We start from the raw sequence: 15,701 nt of genomic DNA, 5'->3' as shown, positions 1-15,701 counted from the left end.
GGCAGGAGAGGGTCTGCAGCTTCCCTGCATCCCAGGGTGGTGGGGCACCGGGCACCAGCAGCCTGTCCATGGACCTGGCAGCGCTCCCCTCCACAATTAACCACCTAATGAGAAGGGACTGCATGGGTGCAGCGCCATGGAGCGTGTGGCACAGCTCCGAGAAGGGCTCAGGGATGCCCAGCCGGGCTGTGCCCAAGGACACCTTCACCTCCCAGGGATGTCCCTGCTCTCGCCCTGCCAGCAGGGCCAAGTCCAACCGCCCACCTTGGTCTCCTCGATCTGCATGATGGTGGCCTGGCAGTCAGAAATGCTGTCATTGATGTAATCAATGTTGGCCCCCAGCACCTCAATCTCCTCATTCAGCTCCTGCAGCCCCTTCTGCTCCTTGGGGCTCTCCGCCTGCAGTTTTGCCCTCTTGCCCAGCAATGCTTCCTGCAGCAGTGCCAGCTCCTCACGTTTCTGGAGGAAAAGGGAGGGAAGTGGCAGTGTCTGCATGGCTGTCCCACCGCGCCGGACCCACCACCCAGCCCTCCCTGTCCCCAGCACCATGTCACCTTGATGAGGCGCTCCATGTCAGCCTCCAGGTTGACGATGGTCATTCTCTGCATGACAATGTCAAAGATGCGCCGCTCCAGCGACTGCCACTTGAGGCGGGCAGCTTTGCTGAAGGTCTGGCTCACCCCCTTCTTGGGGAACTTCTTCCTACAGTCAGAGGGGAGAAGAGGCACATGGGTGTCCAGCCTGGAACGCTGTGCTTTACCCCAAAAGGATGCCGAGGCTGTGGCTGGTTGGGAGCAGAGGCAGCATCTGCATAGTTTCTGGACAGCTCAGCTTTTCCATCGCCCCTTAGCAAAGAGAGGGACAAGAGATGAGCCCAGCAGGGTTTGTGCCACGGCATTTAATACCCGTGGAAGAGCAGCACTGGGCTCAAGCCCAGGTGACAGTCAGTCACATGCTGCCAGTACAGCCTGTCACTGAGTCAGTGGTTTAACACAGGCCAAATGCACAATAAGACGCTGGCATTCAAGCTCCATCCCCAGCCAAAAGCCAGACATGGGAGTCCTGGGATGCCCCATTACCCGTCCATGCAGCCCCTGCCCTGACCTGGCGGGCCGAGCCCCATTCACGGAGGACGAGGGATCTCCCAGGAAGTTGTTGATTTTCCTGTTCCACTGGCGCACGATGCTGGAGACGGAGCGCGCACCGGACTCTGGCTCGGAAGAGGTGGTGCTGGCCGAGACCTCTGCGCCCGAGTCCAGCATGGCCGGCTTCTGGCTCGTCCTGCCCGCCACCCGGTCTGACATGGGCTTGGCAAGACGGCGCAGTGCCGAGACCTGCCCAGAGGAGGGGCGGAGGAGAAGGTCTCAGACAGACATCCCCAGCCCAAACCTGTCACCATCACGCCCAGGTCCCCACGGGACCAAGGGCAGCAGCTCTGGAACCCAAAGCCCTGGGGCCATTTGTGCCCCATGGGTTTCCCCCTTCTCTCTTGTAGCCCATCCCCTGCCCCAGGAGATGAGCAATTCCTCTACTGCTGCAACCATCTCTCACCTGCTTACAAAGCCATAAAAATCCTCCCACCCTTTTGGGAAACCTGCTCCCAGAGCTGGCACCATCCGAGGACGGGGCATCTCTGAGCCAAGCACTGGGGCCAGGACCCCTATGGGGTTGGGGGCTACATGGACGCAACCCCCCCATCCCCACCCCTCACCTCCTGAGTTTTCCTCCGCAGAACTATTTCCTGCTGCCGCTTCTGAGACTCCAGAGCCCGGATCTGAAACTGCACGAGAGAGAGAGAGAGAGACCACTGGGGTCCTGCCCAGACACCCCAGCGATGGTCACAGTCCTGGGGCTCCCACCACCACCACTTGGAGCAGTTACTTTGGCATGTCACTTGGGAAGCCCTTGGAAGCCATTCAGTCAGGTGTGTGCTGTTGCAGCCATGTGGCCCCTGCAAGGCCATGGGTGCAGCAGGGCCCTGAGCTTCACCAACTGATACTTATAAGCACCTCGGAGTGTCAGAGCAGCGAAAACGTCCACTCGCAGCCAGCCCAGGTCCCTCGCTGCACGGGGTTGCCCAGGGACACACAGACAGGCTGGGATCTCACCTCCTGCCGGCGCTGCTCCTTCTTGAGCTGCGCTATCTCCCGATTCCTCTTGGTCTCTGCCAGCCGCCTCCGCTGCTGCTCCTCCCGCATCTGCTTCATCAGTGCAACCTGGAATGGGAAGGAGATCTCCTTCAGCATGTTGGTGCTGACACCCAACTGTCCCGGGGCACCCACCCACCAGACAGACAGACAAATGGACAGATGTCCTGCACTTGCCACCAGAGGTAAAACATCACTTCTAAGAAGGGAGCCAGACTTGACCAAGGAATGCCCTCCCTGCCCTGGAATGTCCAGGTACCTTTGCCTTCTTCATCTCAGCCACCTCTGCCTGCAGCTTCCTCAGCTCCCGCTCATAGCGGGACTGGTTCTTGAGCAGGCGAGCGTGCTCCTTCTGGGCTGCCTGGAGCTTCTGCAGGTCCCGATTCATCTCCTTCAGCCGCTTCTCGTAGTCTGCTTTGATCTTGTTGGCTTTCTCCTCCGTGTAGCACTCCATGGTGCCTGGGAAAGTGAGGAGAGGGCTTGTGATGGCCACGCACCCTGGGCTCCTCCTGTACCTACGCACCCTGCCTGGAGGCACCAGGTGCTGCTCCCTTGCAGTCCCACCAGCCCCCTCCCTTCCACCCCTCTGCTCTGGCCCCGACACAGGCTGGGGTCTGCCTGGGAGCACCCACTGGAGACACATTAGGGCTCAGCACAGGGTGGGGGACAGTGTGTTACAGCACAGTTGCTGGGCTGAGAGAAGCTGCAGACCTAGACCTACAGCCATGTGCATGGGTGATCCTGCCCTGCTGAGCCTAGAGATGAGCTACACCACCAGGTCTCTGGGGTCTTCATGTGCCCCTCGGCATCTCAATTTCTCCAAGTGCTTCCACATCTCATGAAGCGACGTTCAAGCCTAGAAGAGGCTTTGCCTCGCCATCCTTTCCAGCCACCTCTCTGGCACCAGCAGGGTCAGGAGCTCTTCAGCTGACTAGTCTCACTCCCATGGCAAGACAAGCAGGGTCTTGGGGGACCCAGGGGCTCAAGCACAGGCAGAGAGATGGCAAAGCTCTACCAGAGCCAGCATTGCATGCAGAGGGTGGATGGTTTGGCTCCAAGTCAGCAGGGCTGGAGCGGGGACTGGGGCTCAACACTGCAAGGGTGGGATCCCACAGGAGACGCGGTTCTCACTGAGGTTCTGCAGGACTCGGTCCCGCTCCAGCTGTGTGTCCCGAATCTTGTTCTGCAGCAGGATCAGCTTCTCCTCGTACTGGTGCTTGAGGGTCTGCAGGCGCCGCTGGCTGTTCTCCAGCTCATCAATCAGCTTCTGCTTGATCTCTATCTCGCAGGTCAGATCTGCCAGGTCAGCCTGGAAATTCACAGCTGGAGACGGGTGGGAGATAGTCAGGCTGAGAGGGATGGAGGAGCATCCCTCCCACAGCCCCACTGAGCCACAGCATGAGGGCAGAGGGAAACAATGGGAAGACACTTTGCTGGGGAGCAGCAGCACCCCAAAGAGTGTTGGAGACTCCCTGCAGCAACCCGGGTGCTTTTCCAAGCTACGCAGAGGAGATGTGGTTGGGGTGCCCCAGCAGACTCCCCCTTCCCAGGACCAGAGCTCAGTGCCAGGAGAAACCAGCAAATGCACCCCTATAACCTGGGCTGCATGTGGGGCTCCACATTTTACCCTTCTCCTCTGCATCTGAGTCCGAGTCCACCAGGCTCTCTTCACTGCCTGAGTCCTCATCTTCATCCTCACGTCCATCCTCTTCCTCACAGCCGCTCTCGTCCTGTTCCTCCTCCTCCTAAGAGACAAGTGCCCAACCTCGGCTTGCAGCACAGCCTTTCCCTTCTCTCTGCAGCTCTTCCCTCCTCCAAATATGAGCTGACCGCACAGCGATGGGCTGCAGCTCCCACAGCAGGACGAAGCCTCCCACACAGGATGCCCAGGGGCTGCAGCAGCATTTCTGGACCCCCAGTGCACACTGTGGAGAGCAGCTCCGTGCCCTGTCCATCCTTGAAGCCACCCTCTCCCAGCTGAGCAGCACTGCATCACCCAACCCCTCTTCACCTATGCTTCCACCCCCATGCTGGGACTCACCTCTTCCACCTCGTTCTCATCTGTCTCCTCCTCGTTGTCCTGCTGCAGTTTCTGCCGCCTCTTAAACGCCTCCTTCTCTGGGCTGCGGGAGAGCAGAGGTGTGTTGCTGAGTCCCAGCATGGGGGTGCCCTGGGACGCTCCTGCTTTTGGACCCTTTGGGGAAAACAGCCCCTGGGATTGTGTGGTGGGTGAAAAGAAGATGAAGGGCAAGGCAGCAGCAGGAGGGGAACCCAGGCATCTGGGCTCTGTCTTTGTGCTCTGTCTTTAGCGGGGATGGAGGAAGCAGGATACCCAAACCCACAAGGACAGACAGGGACCAACATGCAGACTTCCCCTTCCCAACATCGCACAGCAGCTGCCTTCACCTTTTCCTCTGCTGCCTCCTCTCTTTCTTTTTCAGGCGCTCCAGGTCCTGCTTGGCCCGTCGGAGCACATCGGAGGCCTCTGTGTCCACGGAAGCCGCGGGGCTGCACAGGCCAGCCAGGCCTGATGCTGGGGATGAGCCCATGGAGTAAGGGGGCCGGGCAGAGACACGTGAGAGGCTGCGGCGCAGAGACTCATTCATGGACTCGCTCTCCAGTAGCTTCGTCCTAGGGAGCAGAGACAAGATGTGGTCAAAGAGGCGACATCCCACTGTCCCCAGATCTTGCCTGGTTTTAGGATGGTGTGAGCCAGGGACAGAGTCACCACAAAGCCATTCCCATTCGTGTTGGGTCAGAAGGTCAGGATGCTGCAAGACAGAGTCGCAGTATCGCACAAATGACTGTGATAAACCCAGCTTTGGGGGGTCAGCAGTCCCTGGGAGACACCAGGCACTCCCATCAGGATCTCCCTCTACATCAATGGCCACACAAAGAATGAAAATGGCCAAAGGATTGCCTGGCACCAAGGCTGGGACTCCTACAGCCCCAGTGCAGCAGCAGTGTAGTCAGCTGCTTCTCCATCAGGGCTTATGACTCACCCCAGCGACACTGGCGCACGGAGCTGTGAGCCACGCCTGGGCTCAGACCCCACCACGGCAGCCACTGGCCTGGGGACCCAGGTTACTGTCCAGCCCCCCTGCCCAGCTCACCTCAGCTCTTCAATCTCCCGGATGTAGTTCTGGATGAGGGCACCGATGGCTTCATTGCCGTCACCTGGAGGGGCAGAGGCGCAGGTGGATTAAGGCAGGACGCGGGCTGTCCCGCAGCTCTCGTCCCAGCTGCACTGCCCCGGCTGATCCGCCGTGCCATGCACTAGTCCAGCCTCACCTGCCTTGGCCAGCATCAGATTGGCCTCCTGGCTCATGAGGTGGGTGACTCTGCTGTTGATCGCGTCGATGGCCTCCTGCATGGCCTTCACCCGCATGCGCAGAGCGCTGTTCTCCTTCTGCAGCATGGCGTTCTCGCGGAAAAGGTCGCTGTAGCCCTCCGAGCCGTCCTCCCCGATGACTCGCTTGCCCTGTGGGGACAGGAGGGGAGTCCCTGAGTGCAGGGCGAGCTGGGACAGGGGGACCCACCACTGCATCCCTGCGGAGCCCAGGCCACCAGAGCAGGGCAGGGACAAACCTAAGGACCAGGAAGGCTCAACAGGCAGAGGGTGAGAGATGCTTCAAGGCTTCTCCCTGCCTTGGTATCCCCAAGAGACTTGCCCAAGGTTCTGCCTGTGGCAGGGCAGGAGCTGAGCCCCCAACTCTAAAGCTTCCTGACCTCTCCTAGCAATTACCCCCATCAAGAGGGGCAGGGCATGGTAGGCAGGAGGGTCTTTCCCACAAATGCCGCCCCAATTCAAACACAAGGAGGAGGTTTTCTGCTCCTGCCTCCATCCCGCCTTGGCTGGCCACTCACTGCCTTGTACTCCATCAGCTCCATCTGCAGGCGGGCGATCTCAGCCCGCAGGGCGCTGATCTGCTGACTTGTCTTGTCCTGGTTCACCACCACCTTGTTCTTGATGTTGCGAGCCCGATTGGCATACTTGAGGGTGTTCAGGGTCTCCATGAAGTCCCGGTCAGATGGGCTCACACAGGCAATCATGATGGTTTGGCTTGGAGAGGTGAAGGTCAGCGTGAAAGGACAGTTTCCCCCCGCCCCGCGCCAACTCAGCACTTGGAAACCTGGGACCCAGCACAGGCTGTGTGCCCCCAGACACCCCTCCTAGACCCTTCTGTGTTTTATAACCAAGGTATAAACTGGGTTCAGTCCCTCCCAGAACCAGAGCACCAGCAAGAGCCCATGAGTAACACATCGCACCGCACTGGGCAAAGCCAGCCTCCACCAGTCAGCTCACACCTCCGAGGATTGCTGGGGAAGAATGAGAAATACCCCCAAAGCCGGCAGGGAATTCAATCCATCCCATGCTTGGCAACACCACCTGCCAAGTCCCAGATCCGCAAGGGCTCTGCAGTGTTTTGCACCAGCTAATTCTGCCAAAGCTGGCTAATTGTGCCTGGGACTCACGAGGAGCCGAAGTCTTTACATCTGCAAAATCATGCACTGCCTGTCAGGAGGCATCACCTCCCCTCTGGGCAACCCACATGGTATTTGAGTCTTGAAATAGTTCCTACAGGGCTCTCTAGACTCTCAGCCTTATTTGCAGTCTGTTCCCAGGGCTCAGCCTTGTCTGGGATCCCCTTACCTGTTGCCCCCGAGGGAATCCTGCAGCAGGCGGGTGAGCTTGGAGTCACGGTAGGGCACGTGCACAACTTTCTTGCTCTGGTCTCCGAGGGCACTAATGACATTCCCCAAGGCCAGCTACCAACATAAAGAAAAGCACCCCCCAAATTCAGCCCCTGCTGAGAATATAGCTGTCATGTAGCCAGCACGACAGGCCTGGGGCGTGTGCTGCGGCACAGGTTTGGGGTGCCGGAGGTGGAGGCATGGGGCTTCCCTTGCCAGTCTCAGCACTCCCCCCGCTTCTCTGGGCTGTGCCTTTCTCCTACATGCAGTAAGAAGCAGCATCAAGCCCTGGAGATTTTTATAAGCTCAAGTTAGCAGACCTCAACCTTTTGGGTACTTGCACCCTTGTGCCCAGTTGTACCTCCTCCCCATAGTCAGAGCTGTGCCCTCACCACTGGTGTTTTGGACTGTGCGTATTCCTGCCTACAGGGTCAGGCAGTACAAAGCCCAGCAGAGACGGCAGCAACCCCCAGAACCCAGAGCAGCTCCAAGCAGGACCCAAAGGCCTCCCAGCCTACCCCCGTCAGGCCCTGCCTCCCCCTGCCCTTGCACAGTGGTGTCTGGGGCCGTACCAGACCACAGTTGATGGAGATGCCTTCCTTTGCTCTCTCGCCGGTAGCGCCCGTTCGCTTGAGCCTTTCTGAGCCAGCCAGGTCTACAAAGTGGAACTTGGCCGTGAGGGTCTCATACTCAGTGGTGGGCTGGGCTCCGTCCAGGAGGCTGGTCACGTCCCCGTTCACCTGTGGCCAGGCACACACGGAGAGGGTCACCACCGCAGCCCTAGAGCAGGCAGGAGCTCCCTTGGCCACACTCAGACCTCAGCAAAAGCCTGAGCGTTCACCCTCCGCATCCAGCCCCTCAAGGATGGGGGAGAGGATCCCAACAGCAGCTTGCTTGGGGACATTCCTTGGGCCAGACTATCCCTGCCTTGGATGGGGCTGCTCCAGGGCAGACCTCAGCTCCCATTAAATGCTAATGCTGGCTATGACTGCAAAGAAGAAAGACAAAGCCCTGCCTCTCTTTGCAAGACTTCAAACCCTTTCCCCTTTCCAAGGGAAACCCCGACATGTTGCCTGTGTGTCAGACCCAGGAACAGCCCAGCCGTGAGGCAGGAGCACATCTCACCAGCTCCGGGCGCGTGCACACTCTCATCTGGCACAGGTGAATGGTGAAGATGGCGTGGGACCGGGAGCTCTGCACGTTCATCTGGGTGCTGGCGGTGGTGCGGGAAAGAGCCCCCTGTTTTAGGCACTGGATCAGCTACAACGACATGGGGCAGGGAAGAATGGAACCTTGAAACACCTTTCTAGGGAGGCAGACCTTTCTAGGGAGGCAGGACAGCAGCCTGCTGCAGCCCCGCAGGCACACCGACCCCTTCCTGCATCACCCCGGGGCTGCCCTGTCCCATCCCAGTGACATCCCCCACTCTCCTGGCTGTACCCACATAGCACATCCCTGCCTGGTGGGCACCCTCCTGCCACCCCTGCTCCACGCCTGCCCCATCCTGCACCCACCTCGTCCTGCGAGCTCATGAGGCGTGACGTGACGCCCGTGGTGTAGATGCTCCCGCTGGCATCCTCATGGATTTTGATGTTGGATTTGCGGTGGCGTGCGTCAGGGTCACGGGCACTGTCAAACAGGTCCAGAATCTCCTCATTGTAGAGCTAAGCGGGGTGGAAGCGGGTGCGGGGTGAGTAGCAGTAAGCAGGAGGCTGCCAGAGCCCAGCACAGCGGGATCGAGAGGAGCTGCCCTCCTGCTGCTGCAGCCCTGAGAGCCAGGACAGACCGCACAGCTGGGGATGCGCATGTGTTCACACATACGAGCGCACGTATGTGCTCAGGCAAGGCTGACCAGGAGAGCTGGTGTGCGTGCAAGTGTAGGAGAGAACACATAAGCATGTGCGTGCACATAGGAGATGACGCACAGGCCATCTCCGACATGCATGCGTGGGTACCCCGCTGGGACACGATGCCCGGAGGAACGGTGCGTGTGCGCGGGGGTGCACACATGTGCCTGTCTGCCCCGCGAAGCTCCCAGCTGCAGCCTGGGCTGGTTCCAGCTGCCCTACCCTGTCTTGTCACACTACGAGCTGTGCGGGAACCAGGACACTTTCAGAACCCTGTCCCCAGAGCCTGAGCAGACACCCAGGAGCTACGCATCCCCCCGGCCAGCCCTGCTCACCCGGGGAGCCCCCAGCTGCAGGAGCCAGTGCAGCCCCTCTCCCACACCCCAGCTCCTCGAGGTCACCTCTGCCAGACGGAAAGGGGACAAGGGGGACCAGGGAGTGCTGGACAAGCAGAGAAAACCCTGAGGACCCAGAGCTGACAGAGGATGCCCCCATCGACATCTTAACCCTGCAGCATCCTCTCTCACCCCGGGGTAGAGGGACACCCCTGCCTGTCTGTCCCCCATGCCACCACCACTAAATGCCACACGTTGCCCTGTCACACCGAAGTCCCAGAGCAGAGAGTAGGGTCACCCAAGGACCACAGGCTCCTGGCCAGCAGAGCGGATTCAGCTAATCCATCCCTGGCTGCCCCAGGTGCAAACAGGCTCTGGTTTAAACCCCGCTCTGACAGCCTGTGCCCAGGAGGAGAGTCACAGGACAAGGATCAGCGGGGCCAAATCCTTTACCAGCGCCAGGACAGCAGGGTTGGTAACCAGCATCCAAAGATGCCACGTGCCCAGGCTGGCACAGAAGAGCCATTATCACCACAAAGCCCTCCCAGGGTCTCCTGGATAAGGGTGGCTGTAGGACAGGTCTTGGTGCAGCAGCACAAGAGCTTCTGCTTTGATGTCCATGCCTGCACGGTGGACCGGCAGGCAAAGCTCTCGACAGGCTCCAACAGCCTTGGTCACTGGGCCATCAGGCAATGGGTTTGTACTCTCCCCACACATCACAGGCCCCTTGGAAAGCCTTCAATCCCCCACAAGCTGGCAGATGCCCCCCCACCCTGGGGCTACCAGTGGCCCGCTGGGCACAGCTGGCCTGGGAAGCATGATCATGAGCAGCTTTGAAACACAGCAGAAGCAGCCTTGTTCCCATCCTCCGCCGCAGCCACCAAACACCTCTGAGGCTATTCTGAGAGCCAAAACCACCAGGGGGCAGAGGCGGTGAAGAGAAAGGCTACAGGAGATCCCCACGGCAGCTGGTGTGACCCCATGCAGGGCCACTGCTCCGTCACCCCCAGGTGCCCCTGGGGTTGTGCTGGACCTTTTGGTCTGCAGAGATGCTTCCTAGGATGGGCTGGGACAGAGACAGCAGAGGATCTCCTAGAGGGCAGATACAGAGCGCTGAGAGGGAGGAGAAAGTGTGTCACATAGGCTGAGGGGACACCCGTTGGGATGACGGCCAGTATCTGATTCCACAGTCCAGGGAAGGCAGGTTTGTGCCCCAGCCCCAACAGGGTTAGGGGATTCTCCAGAGGAGAGAAAGCCTGACAAGGTTAATCTCCTATAACCACTTCACAACAGGCAGGTAATTGTCCCCATTTCCATTCCAGCCCACAGGTTCCCCAGAGCAGAGCCCCCGAGGCCAATGATGTGTGGGACAGGAGCTGGGACAGGCCACGTGGCAGGGTGGGAAGGATGTGGCTGGACATGGCAGCACCACGGGAGATAACAAGGGCTCTGCCAATGGAAAGCTGATTGAGAAGGATTTCTCCAGCGTGAAAGTCAGCTCTCCAGGCTAGGAGGTGACTTTGGTCACTGCTTCTCCTCTCCAGGTCACTGGAGGAACCCAGATGTGATGGCCACCAAACCCACATGGAGGCAAGATCACAGCACAAGGACCTTCTCTCTGCCTGTCTCCTCTGCATTGTACTCCAGATCAGAACACCAGCCAGATAAAGTATGTTCAGGAGCTCAGCTTTGCTCAGCCCATCCTCTGTTTTCTCACCAGGGCCTTAAACCAGTTCCCATCTTGAACTTATTTGCCCTTTCCCCCCAGGACCAGCCCCCAGGGAAACTGCTGCAGACACACAAGGTCCACAGGCTTTCTGGGACAAACTCCTCCAGGGAAAGAAGCAGTTAATAGAAGAGGCTTTTGAAATGGAGAGGCCAAAGCAGTGGCGGGAAAGGATGCAATGAAGCATTCTCAAGGTCAAAGATGCAGCAAAGGACATGGGAAATAACACAGTCCTTCCTCAGATCTCCAAAAGAATGGCAATTTTTCCTCTCCTTGTTTCTCTGGGAAATGCTGGTCCAGACCCAGGGGAGCAATATGCCACCATCCCAAACCTCAAACAGGAGTAAAGCCCCCTGAGTCCCCAGGGGACCAAGGCACAAGTCCCTTCCCCATGGCGGGGGCTCCCTGCAGCCAAGTTAAGTGCCACCCCAGTATGTGGCCATCATGAGGTCAACAACACTCAGGTGCTTTGAGTCTCTTCTGCCTGCCCACACGCCTGCTCTGGGGTGCAGCTCAGCCAGGGAGCAGCCAGGACATGGGGGACTCGAAGAGACCAGGACATGGGAGCTGAGCAAAGGGCAGGGCAGGGCCACAGTGTCACCCAGACCTGCTGTCACCCACCTCCAGGAACTGGGCGCTGACTTTGAACTCTGGCACCGGCACGCCCTGGCTCTGCGCCGCCCGCTTGCGCTCCTCGATGCCGCTGAAGAGGTGGCCGATGGCCCGCGGGATGATGCCCTGCTCATCCTCGGAGATGTTCATGTCGAAGCCGGTGCCCATGGTGTATGTCTTCCCAGCACCAGTCTGCAAAGAGGCAGCGAGGCTGTAACTGGCTGGGCCCTCCAGGCTGAGCACACTGCAGCCCACACCTCCCCCTGCCACCCCAGGCTCCCCAAATGCCTCTGCTGAGCCCCTCTGATCCCCACCACCACACCGGCTCCCACGCTCCCAGCCCTGACTCTCCCTCCTCCCACCCAAGGACACCCCCTGCCCCAGCTCCCACGCAGCCCAGAGACAACTCTGTCCCCTCCACACCCAGGGGGTCATCCGCCTCCCACCTTCTCGAACCTCTGCAGGTGCCATCTCAGCATCTGCAGAGCCCAGCGCTGCAGGAGAGCCCAACGCCCATGCCAGAGCCCAAGAAGCTGGCAGAGCACATACCTGGCCATACGCCAGCACGGTGGCATTGTAGCCCTCGAAGCAGCCTTCGATGAGCTTGCCCACGCATGTTGTGTAGATCTGCTCCTGCCATGTGTCCAGGTCAAAGACAAAGTCATAGGTGAAGGCCTTGTCCTTCCCCAGCAGCACCTGGGGCTCGCCAGGTGTCACCGAGGTGCAGATGTGACATCCTTCTATTTTCTCTTTGGACAGTTGGGGCCGGATCCTGCAGGAAGAGAAGCGGGCTGAGGGCAGCCTCGAGGCTCATCCCATGCTGGGGGACACAAGCCTGGCCCTGAGGATGCAAGCGTGGTCCATGATGGAGCCACGGCACCTCGGCCTGCAGTGTGGAACAAACAGCGCAGGGGATGCTTCAGCTCCTGCAGCCAGTGACAACCTTGATCTGTTTGTGGCTGAGACAGGAGGCTGGTGCATCCCAGCAATGCCACCAGCCACCTCCACAGCCGAGGTGACAGGCAGGGCTAGGTACCACGGCACAGGTTGGGCACCACGGCACAGCCAGGCGCGGTAATGACACACAGCCTGCCCTTAAAACTGCCCTTGCACCAACGGCTGAATCCAGCCCAGCATGGCACATACAGGGCCAGCCAGCCTCCCCACGCCTGTGCTGGCTCATTAACCGTGATGTCCCCAGCCAGCTCTGGGCTGCACGTAGGCACTGATCAATACATCAAAGCAGCCCTGCCGGGGACTGCCAGGGTGCAGGCAGGCAGCCAGGATACGCTGCAGCCAGCCACGCTGGCTGGAGAGGCAGCGAGATCAAACTGCAGTTACAAAGGCTTGAAATGCAAAATGCAAAAGCATGACGAGACAGTCCCAGAGCCAAAACAACTGTCTCAACCAAACCCCCACCCAGCCCGATGGCTGTCTCCAGCTGTGGACTCGGCGGATGGGACAGGGACAGGCGAGGCCGTGCTGGGCTCCTGGAAGCATGCACAACAAACCCACCACATCCCCACCCACCGCGCTCAACCTTCCCCTGGGAAATCTAGGTACAGAGCGGCAAGACCTGTGCAGGCAGGGCTCTGCTTCGGTGCAGGCATGGGTGCATGTTAGAGATGCAACAGCTCTGGTTTTTGGTGGATGTTCTGGCTGCGGGAAGCTGGCTGGTCCCAAGGGACTCATGGAGAAAGAGGGAGCACGGAGCCAAGCGCCACGGCAAACAGCTCTCATTAGAGCTAATGACTGCACATCTCCCCTCCCTGGGTGCTTCATAAACACAGCTATTAATTCCTCCGAAGCCGCATCGCTGGCAAGCCAGCGTAGCAACCGCAGCAGACGTTTTGCGGGTTGGGGCTCTGCATGAGCCACCGCTCCTTGCAAAGCCCAGGAGGGCCAAAACCCACCGTGTTTTGGGGGACAGGGTGTCCCCAGCAGGGCAGGAGGGAGCCGGGCGCCTGGGCAGCAGACGTGTGTGAACAGCTACGTGTGTCCGTGGGTATATTTATATTTAGCTCAGTAGCCACAATCAAAAGCAGCTTCTGATGTGCTCAACCCCAGACTTGCTCCTGTCGCCTTCCCAGGGTCCCACCCTCCGCCAGGAAAATTAACCCCAGCTTTAATTACTTTTTGACCAACATAATATGCTGCTCCCTCCCCCCACCCCAAACATGCCCAGCGACAGTGTCCCTGTGGAACAGGCAGAGGAACAAACTGGCACCACAGTATTCTTGGAAATTTTTTTCATCTCAAGAAAAATGAGAACAGGGTTATTCCCCCCCAGTCTCTCCAGGTGATTAACTATGTGCATGTGGATTTGGAAGAGAGGATGAGCAGCAGCACTGGAGGGGTGCGTGCACATTAATTTTCCATATGGCATTTCGGGCCTCACCTCGAGACATGACCAGGGAGGAGGGAGCCGGCAGGACCACAGCGGCACCACGAGCCCGGCCACCACCTCCACCTGCCCCCACTCAGCTCACTGCGAAGGGCTGGTGACACGGGACAGAGTGCCCAGGACAGAGCTGCACGGTTCCAGCCAAGTGCCCCTGCCAAGCAAACCTGGCCACTTCCCAGCCCCAGGCACCCAACACGCAGGGTTGAGAGGCAGATGGACGCACAGACAGAGACAGAGGCACAGGCAGGAGGGACGACCGCTCCTTCCCCAGCCGGCAGCTCTCGCTGGGGCGATGATGAGCGGCACGGCAGGACCCTGGCTGCTCCAGCATCAGCATCCAAACCCAGCAGCACGAGCAGCATGTGTGCCAAGGAGAGCCCCCAGCAGCACGGGGAAACAAAGGGAACCTCGGCTGGGAGCCTCTCCATGGCCGTCCTTCCCTTTCCTGCCGGGCTGGCAGGCTCTGAAAGCGCTGTCTCCACGGCTGGGCTGCCAGAGAGACCGAGCATCTGGGAAGAAAGGGGGAGCAGGTCCCGCACCCCGAGGGGCAGGGAGCTTCGGCACCCAGCCGGGTGTGCTCAGCAGCAAGCACAAAGCCCGAGTTGTTCAGTACCGCTGTCCTATGCCAGCGTTTGGCCAGGGTGGGGGGAGCCAAGCCGGGCTGGGAGCCAAGCGCTGCACGGGCACCGCAGAGCAGCCAACTCCCACAGGCAGGGTTGGCTTGGGGGTCCCTCCGCCCTGGGAAGAGACTTGCCCATCCCGGCATCCCAAGCCTTGCAGCGAGCGGAGGGGATGCGGTTCACCACAGCGGGCACAGCCAGTGTAACCAGTGCCAGGGCTGCATCCACCAGCAGACCCTGTGCACCACAGGGAGGCTGTTTCTTTGCACAGGAAGGCACAATTCAGCTGACGTGAACTACTGGGTTCATATCCTCACATTCCCCCACCTTCCCACCTGACGGCCTCAGTTTCTCCCCTTCCAGCCCGCCGCTGTGCAACCCCAAGTGTGATGGGAGAGCCTGCCCCAGCTGCAGCAGGGAGCTCCTGTCCTTCCGATGCTGCTCTGCGAGGGAGGGTGGCTGCCTGCAGCCCCTGCAAGGAGCCATTCCTCTCCCCTCCAAAGGCCAGAGCCGAGGCGGCTGCCCAGCCAGACAGGGCTTGTTTCCCAGGGAGCCAAGCCAGACAGCAGGGGAGCCACAGGTGGAAAAGCTCCACAGCATTTTTCCATCTCAGTGCCAGGCCCCGGAGGCTCGCAGCCACTTGCTCTTGTCCACCCTGTCTCCAGAGACACAAGGCTGCCCACTGCGATGCTGGCAGCTCCAGCCGCAGGTGAGGGCTTGGGGCGCTGCCCCCCGCCCGGCCGTGGGCATCTCTGCCCGTGTGTGCTGGCAGAGCTTGGAGCTGGCAGAGCCCGACCAGCCAAACAGCCCAGCTGCTGGGGACGTGCATGCCAAGACAGACGGGCTGGGCAAGCCCAGGCAGCGCCTGGCTCTGCTCCCCGCATTTCCCACATTTACCCTGCTCCCATCCCCACTCCCTGCGTCACCTGCGTTCACCCTACTCCCCACATTGCCTGCATTCACCCCAATCTCCCCTCCCCACATGATTCCACATTCACCTCGCTCCCATCCCTGCACCACCTTTGGTCACCCTGCTCGTGCTCCCTCCAGGCTCCCCAGCGTCGGAGCTGCAGGAGCATCTGTCAGACAGCCCAAACTTGCACACAGCCCACCTGTCAGCCTTGCTACTCCCTCTGCTGCCCCTACACTTTGCTCTCCTCTACCCCAAACCTGCTCTCCATGCTTTCCTGCTGCCCTGTCATTGCACCCAGCCATGCAGGGCAGCCGTGCAGAGCATCATCTTGTGCTCCCCTAGGACACCCTACAGGTCAAGGACACCCCAGGCATTGCAGACCATGGGTGGCACATAGGGCAC

The 15,701-nt window shown here is 59.9% G+C and overlaps 1 protein-coding gene across 1 annotated transcript in view; it reads right to left on the bottom strand.

The window, feature by feature from the left end:
* Nucleotides 1–15,701, bottom strand: part of KIF21B (kinesin family member 21B) — a 36,036-nt gene that overhangs the window by 12,097 nt on the left and 8,238 nt on the right. Inside the window, exons 5-23 of the mRNA XM_065649766.1 lie at nucleotides 11,912–12,134; nucleotides 11,372–11,554; nucleotides 8,357–8,506; nucleotides 7,968–8,102; nucleotides 7,415–7,582; nucleotides 6,802–6,917; nucleotides 6,015–6,210; nucleotides 5,439–5,628; nucleotides 5,261–5,324; nucleotides 4,554–4,778; nucleotides 4,189–4,270; nucleotides 3,775–3,892; nucleotides 3,279–3,470; nucleotides 2,407–2,606; nucleotides 2,109–2,216; nucleotides 1,712–1,780; nucleotides 1,105–1,334; nucleotides 555–702; nucleotides 265–459 (exon numbers count right to left, since the gene is read on the bottom strand). Coding sequence (XP_065505838.1) covers nucleotides 265–459; nucleotides 555–702; nucleotides 1,105–1,334; nucleotides 1,712–1,780; nucleotides 2,109–2,216; nucleotides 2,407–2,606; nucleotides 3,279–3,470; nucleotides 3,775–3,892; nucleotides 4,189–4,270; nucleotides 4,554–4,778; nucleotides 5,261–5,324; nucleotides 5,439–5,628; nucleotides 6,015–6,210; nucleotides 6,802–6,917; nucleotides 7,415–7,582; nucleotides 7,968–8,102; nucleotides 8,357–8,506; nucleotides 11,372–11,554; nucleotides 11,912–12,134 — 2,992 coding nt within the window. The remainder of the gene's footprint in view (nucleotides 1–264; nucleotides 460–554; nucleotides 703–1,104; nucleotides 1,335–1,711; nucleotides 1,781–2,108; nucleotides 2,217–2,406; nucleotides 2,607–3,278; nucleotides 3,471–3,774; nucleotides 3,893–4,188; nucleotides 4,271–4,553; nucleotides 4,779–5,260; nucleotides 5,325–5,438; nucleotides 5,629–6,014; nucleotides 6,211–6,801; nucleotides 6,918–7,414; nucleotides 7,583–7,967; nucleotides 8,103–8,356; nucleotides 8,507–11,371; nucleotides 11,555–11,911; nucleotides 12,135–15,701) is intronic.

Source organism: Caloenas nicobarica, chromosome 21, assembly GCF_036013445.1.
Source record: "Caloenas nicobarica isolate bCalNic1 chromosome 21, bCalNic1.hap1, whole genome shotgun sequence".
Taxonomy (NCBI): domain Eukaryota; kingdom Metazoa; phylum Chordata; class Aves; order Columbiformes; family Columbidae; genus Caloenas; species Caloenas nicobarica.
This window is presented reverse-complemented; position numbering and strand designations above follow the sequence as displayed.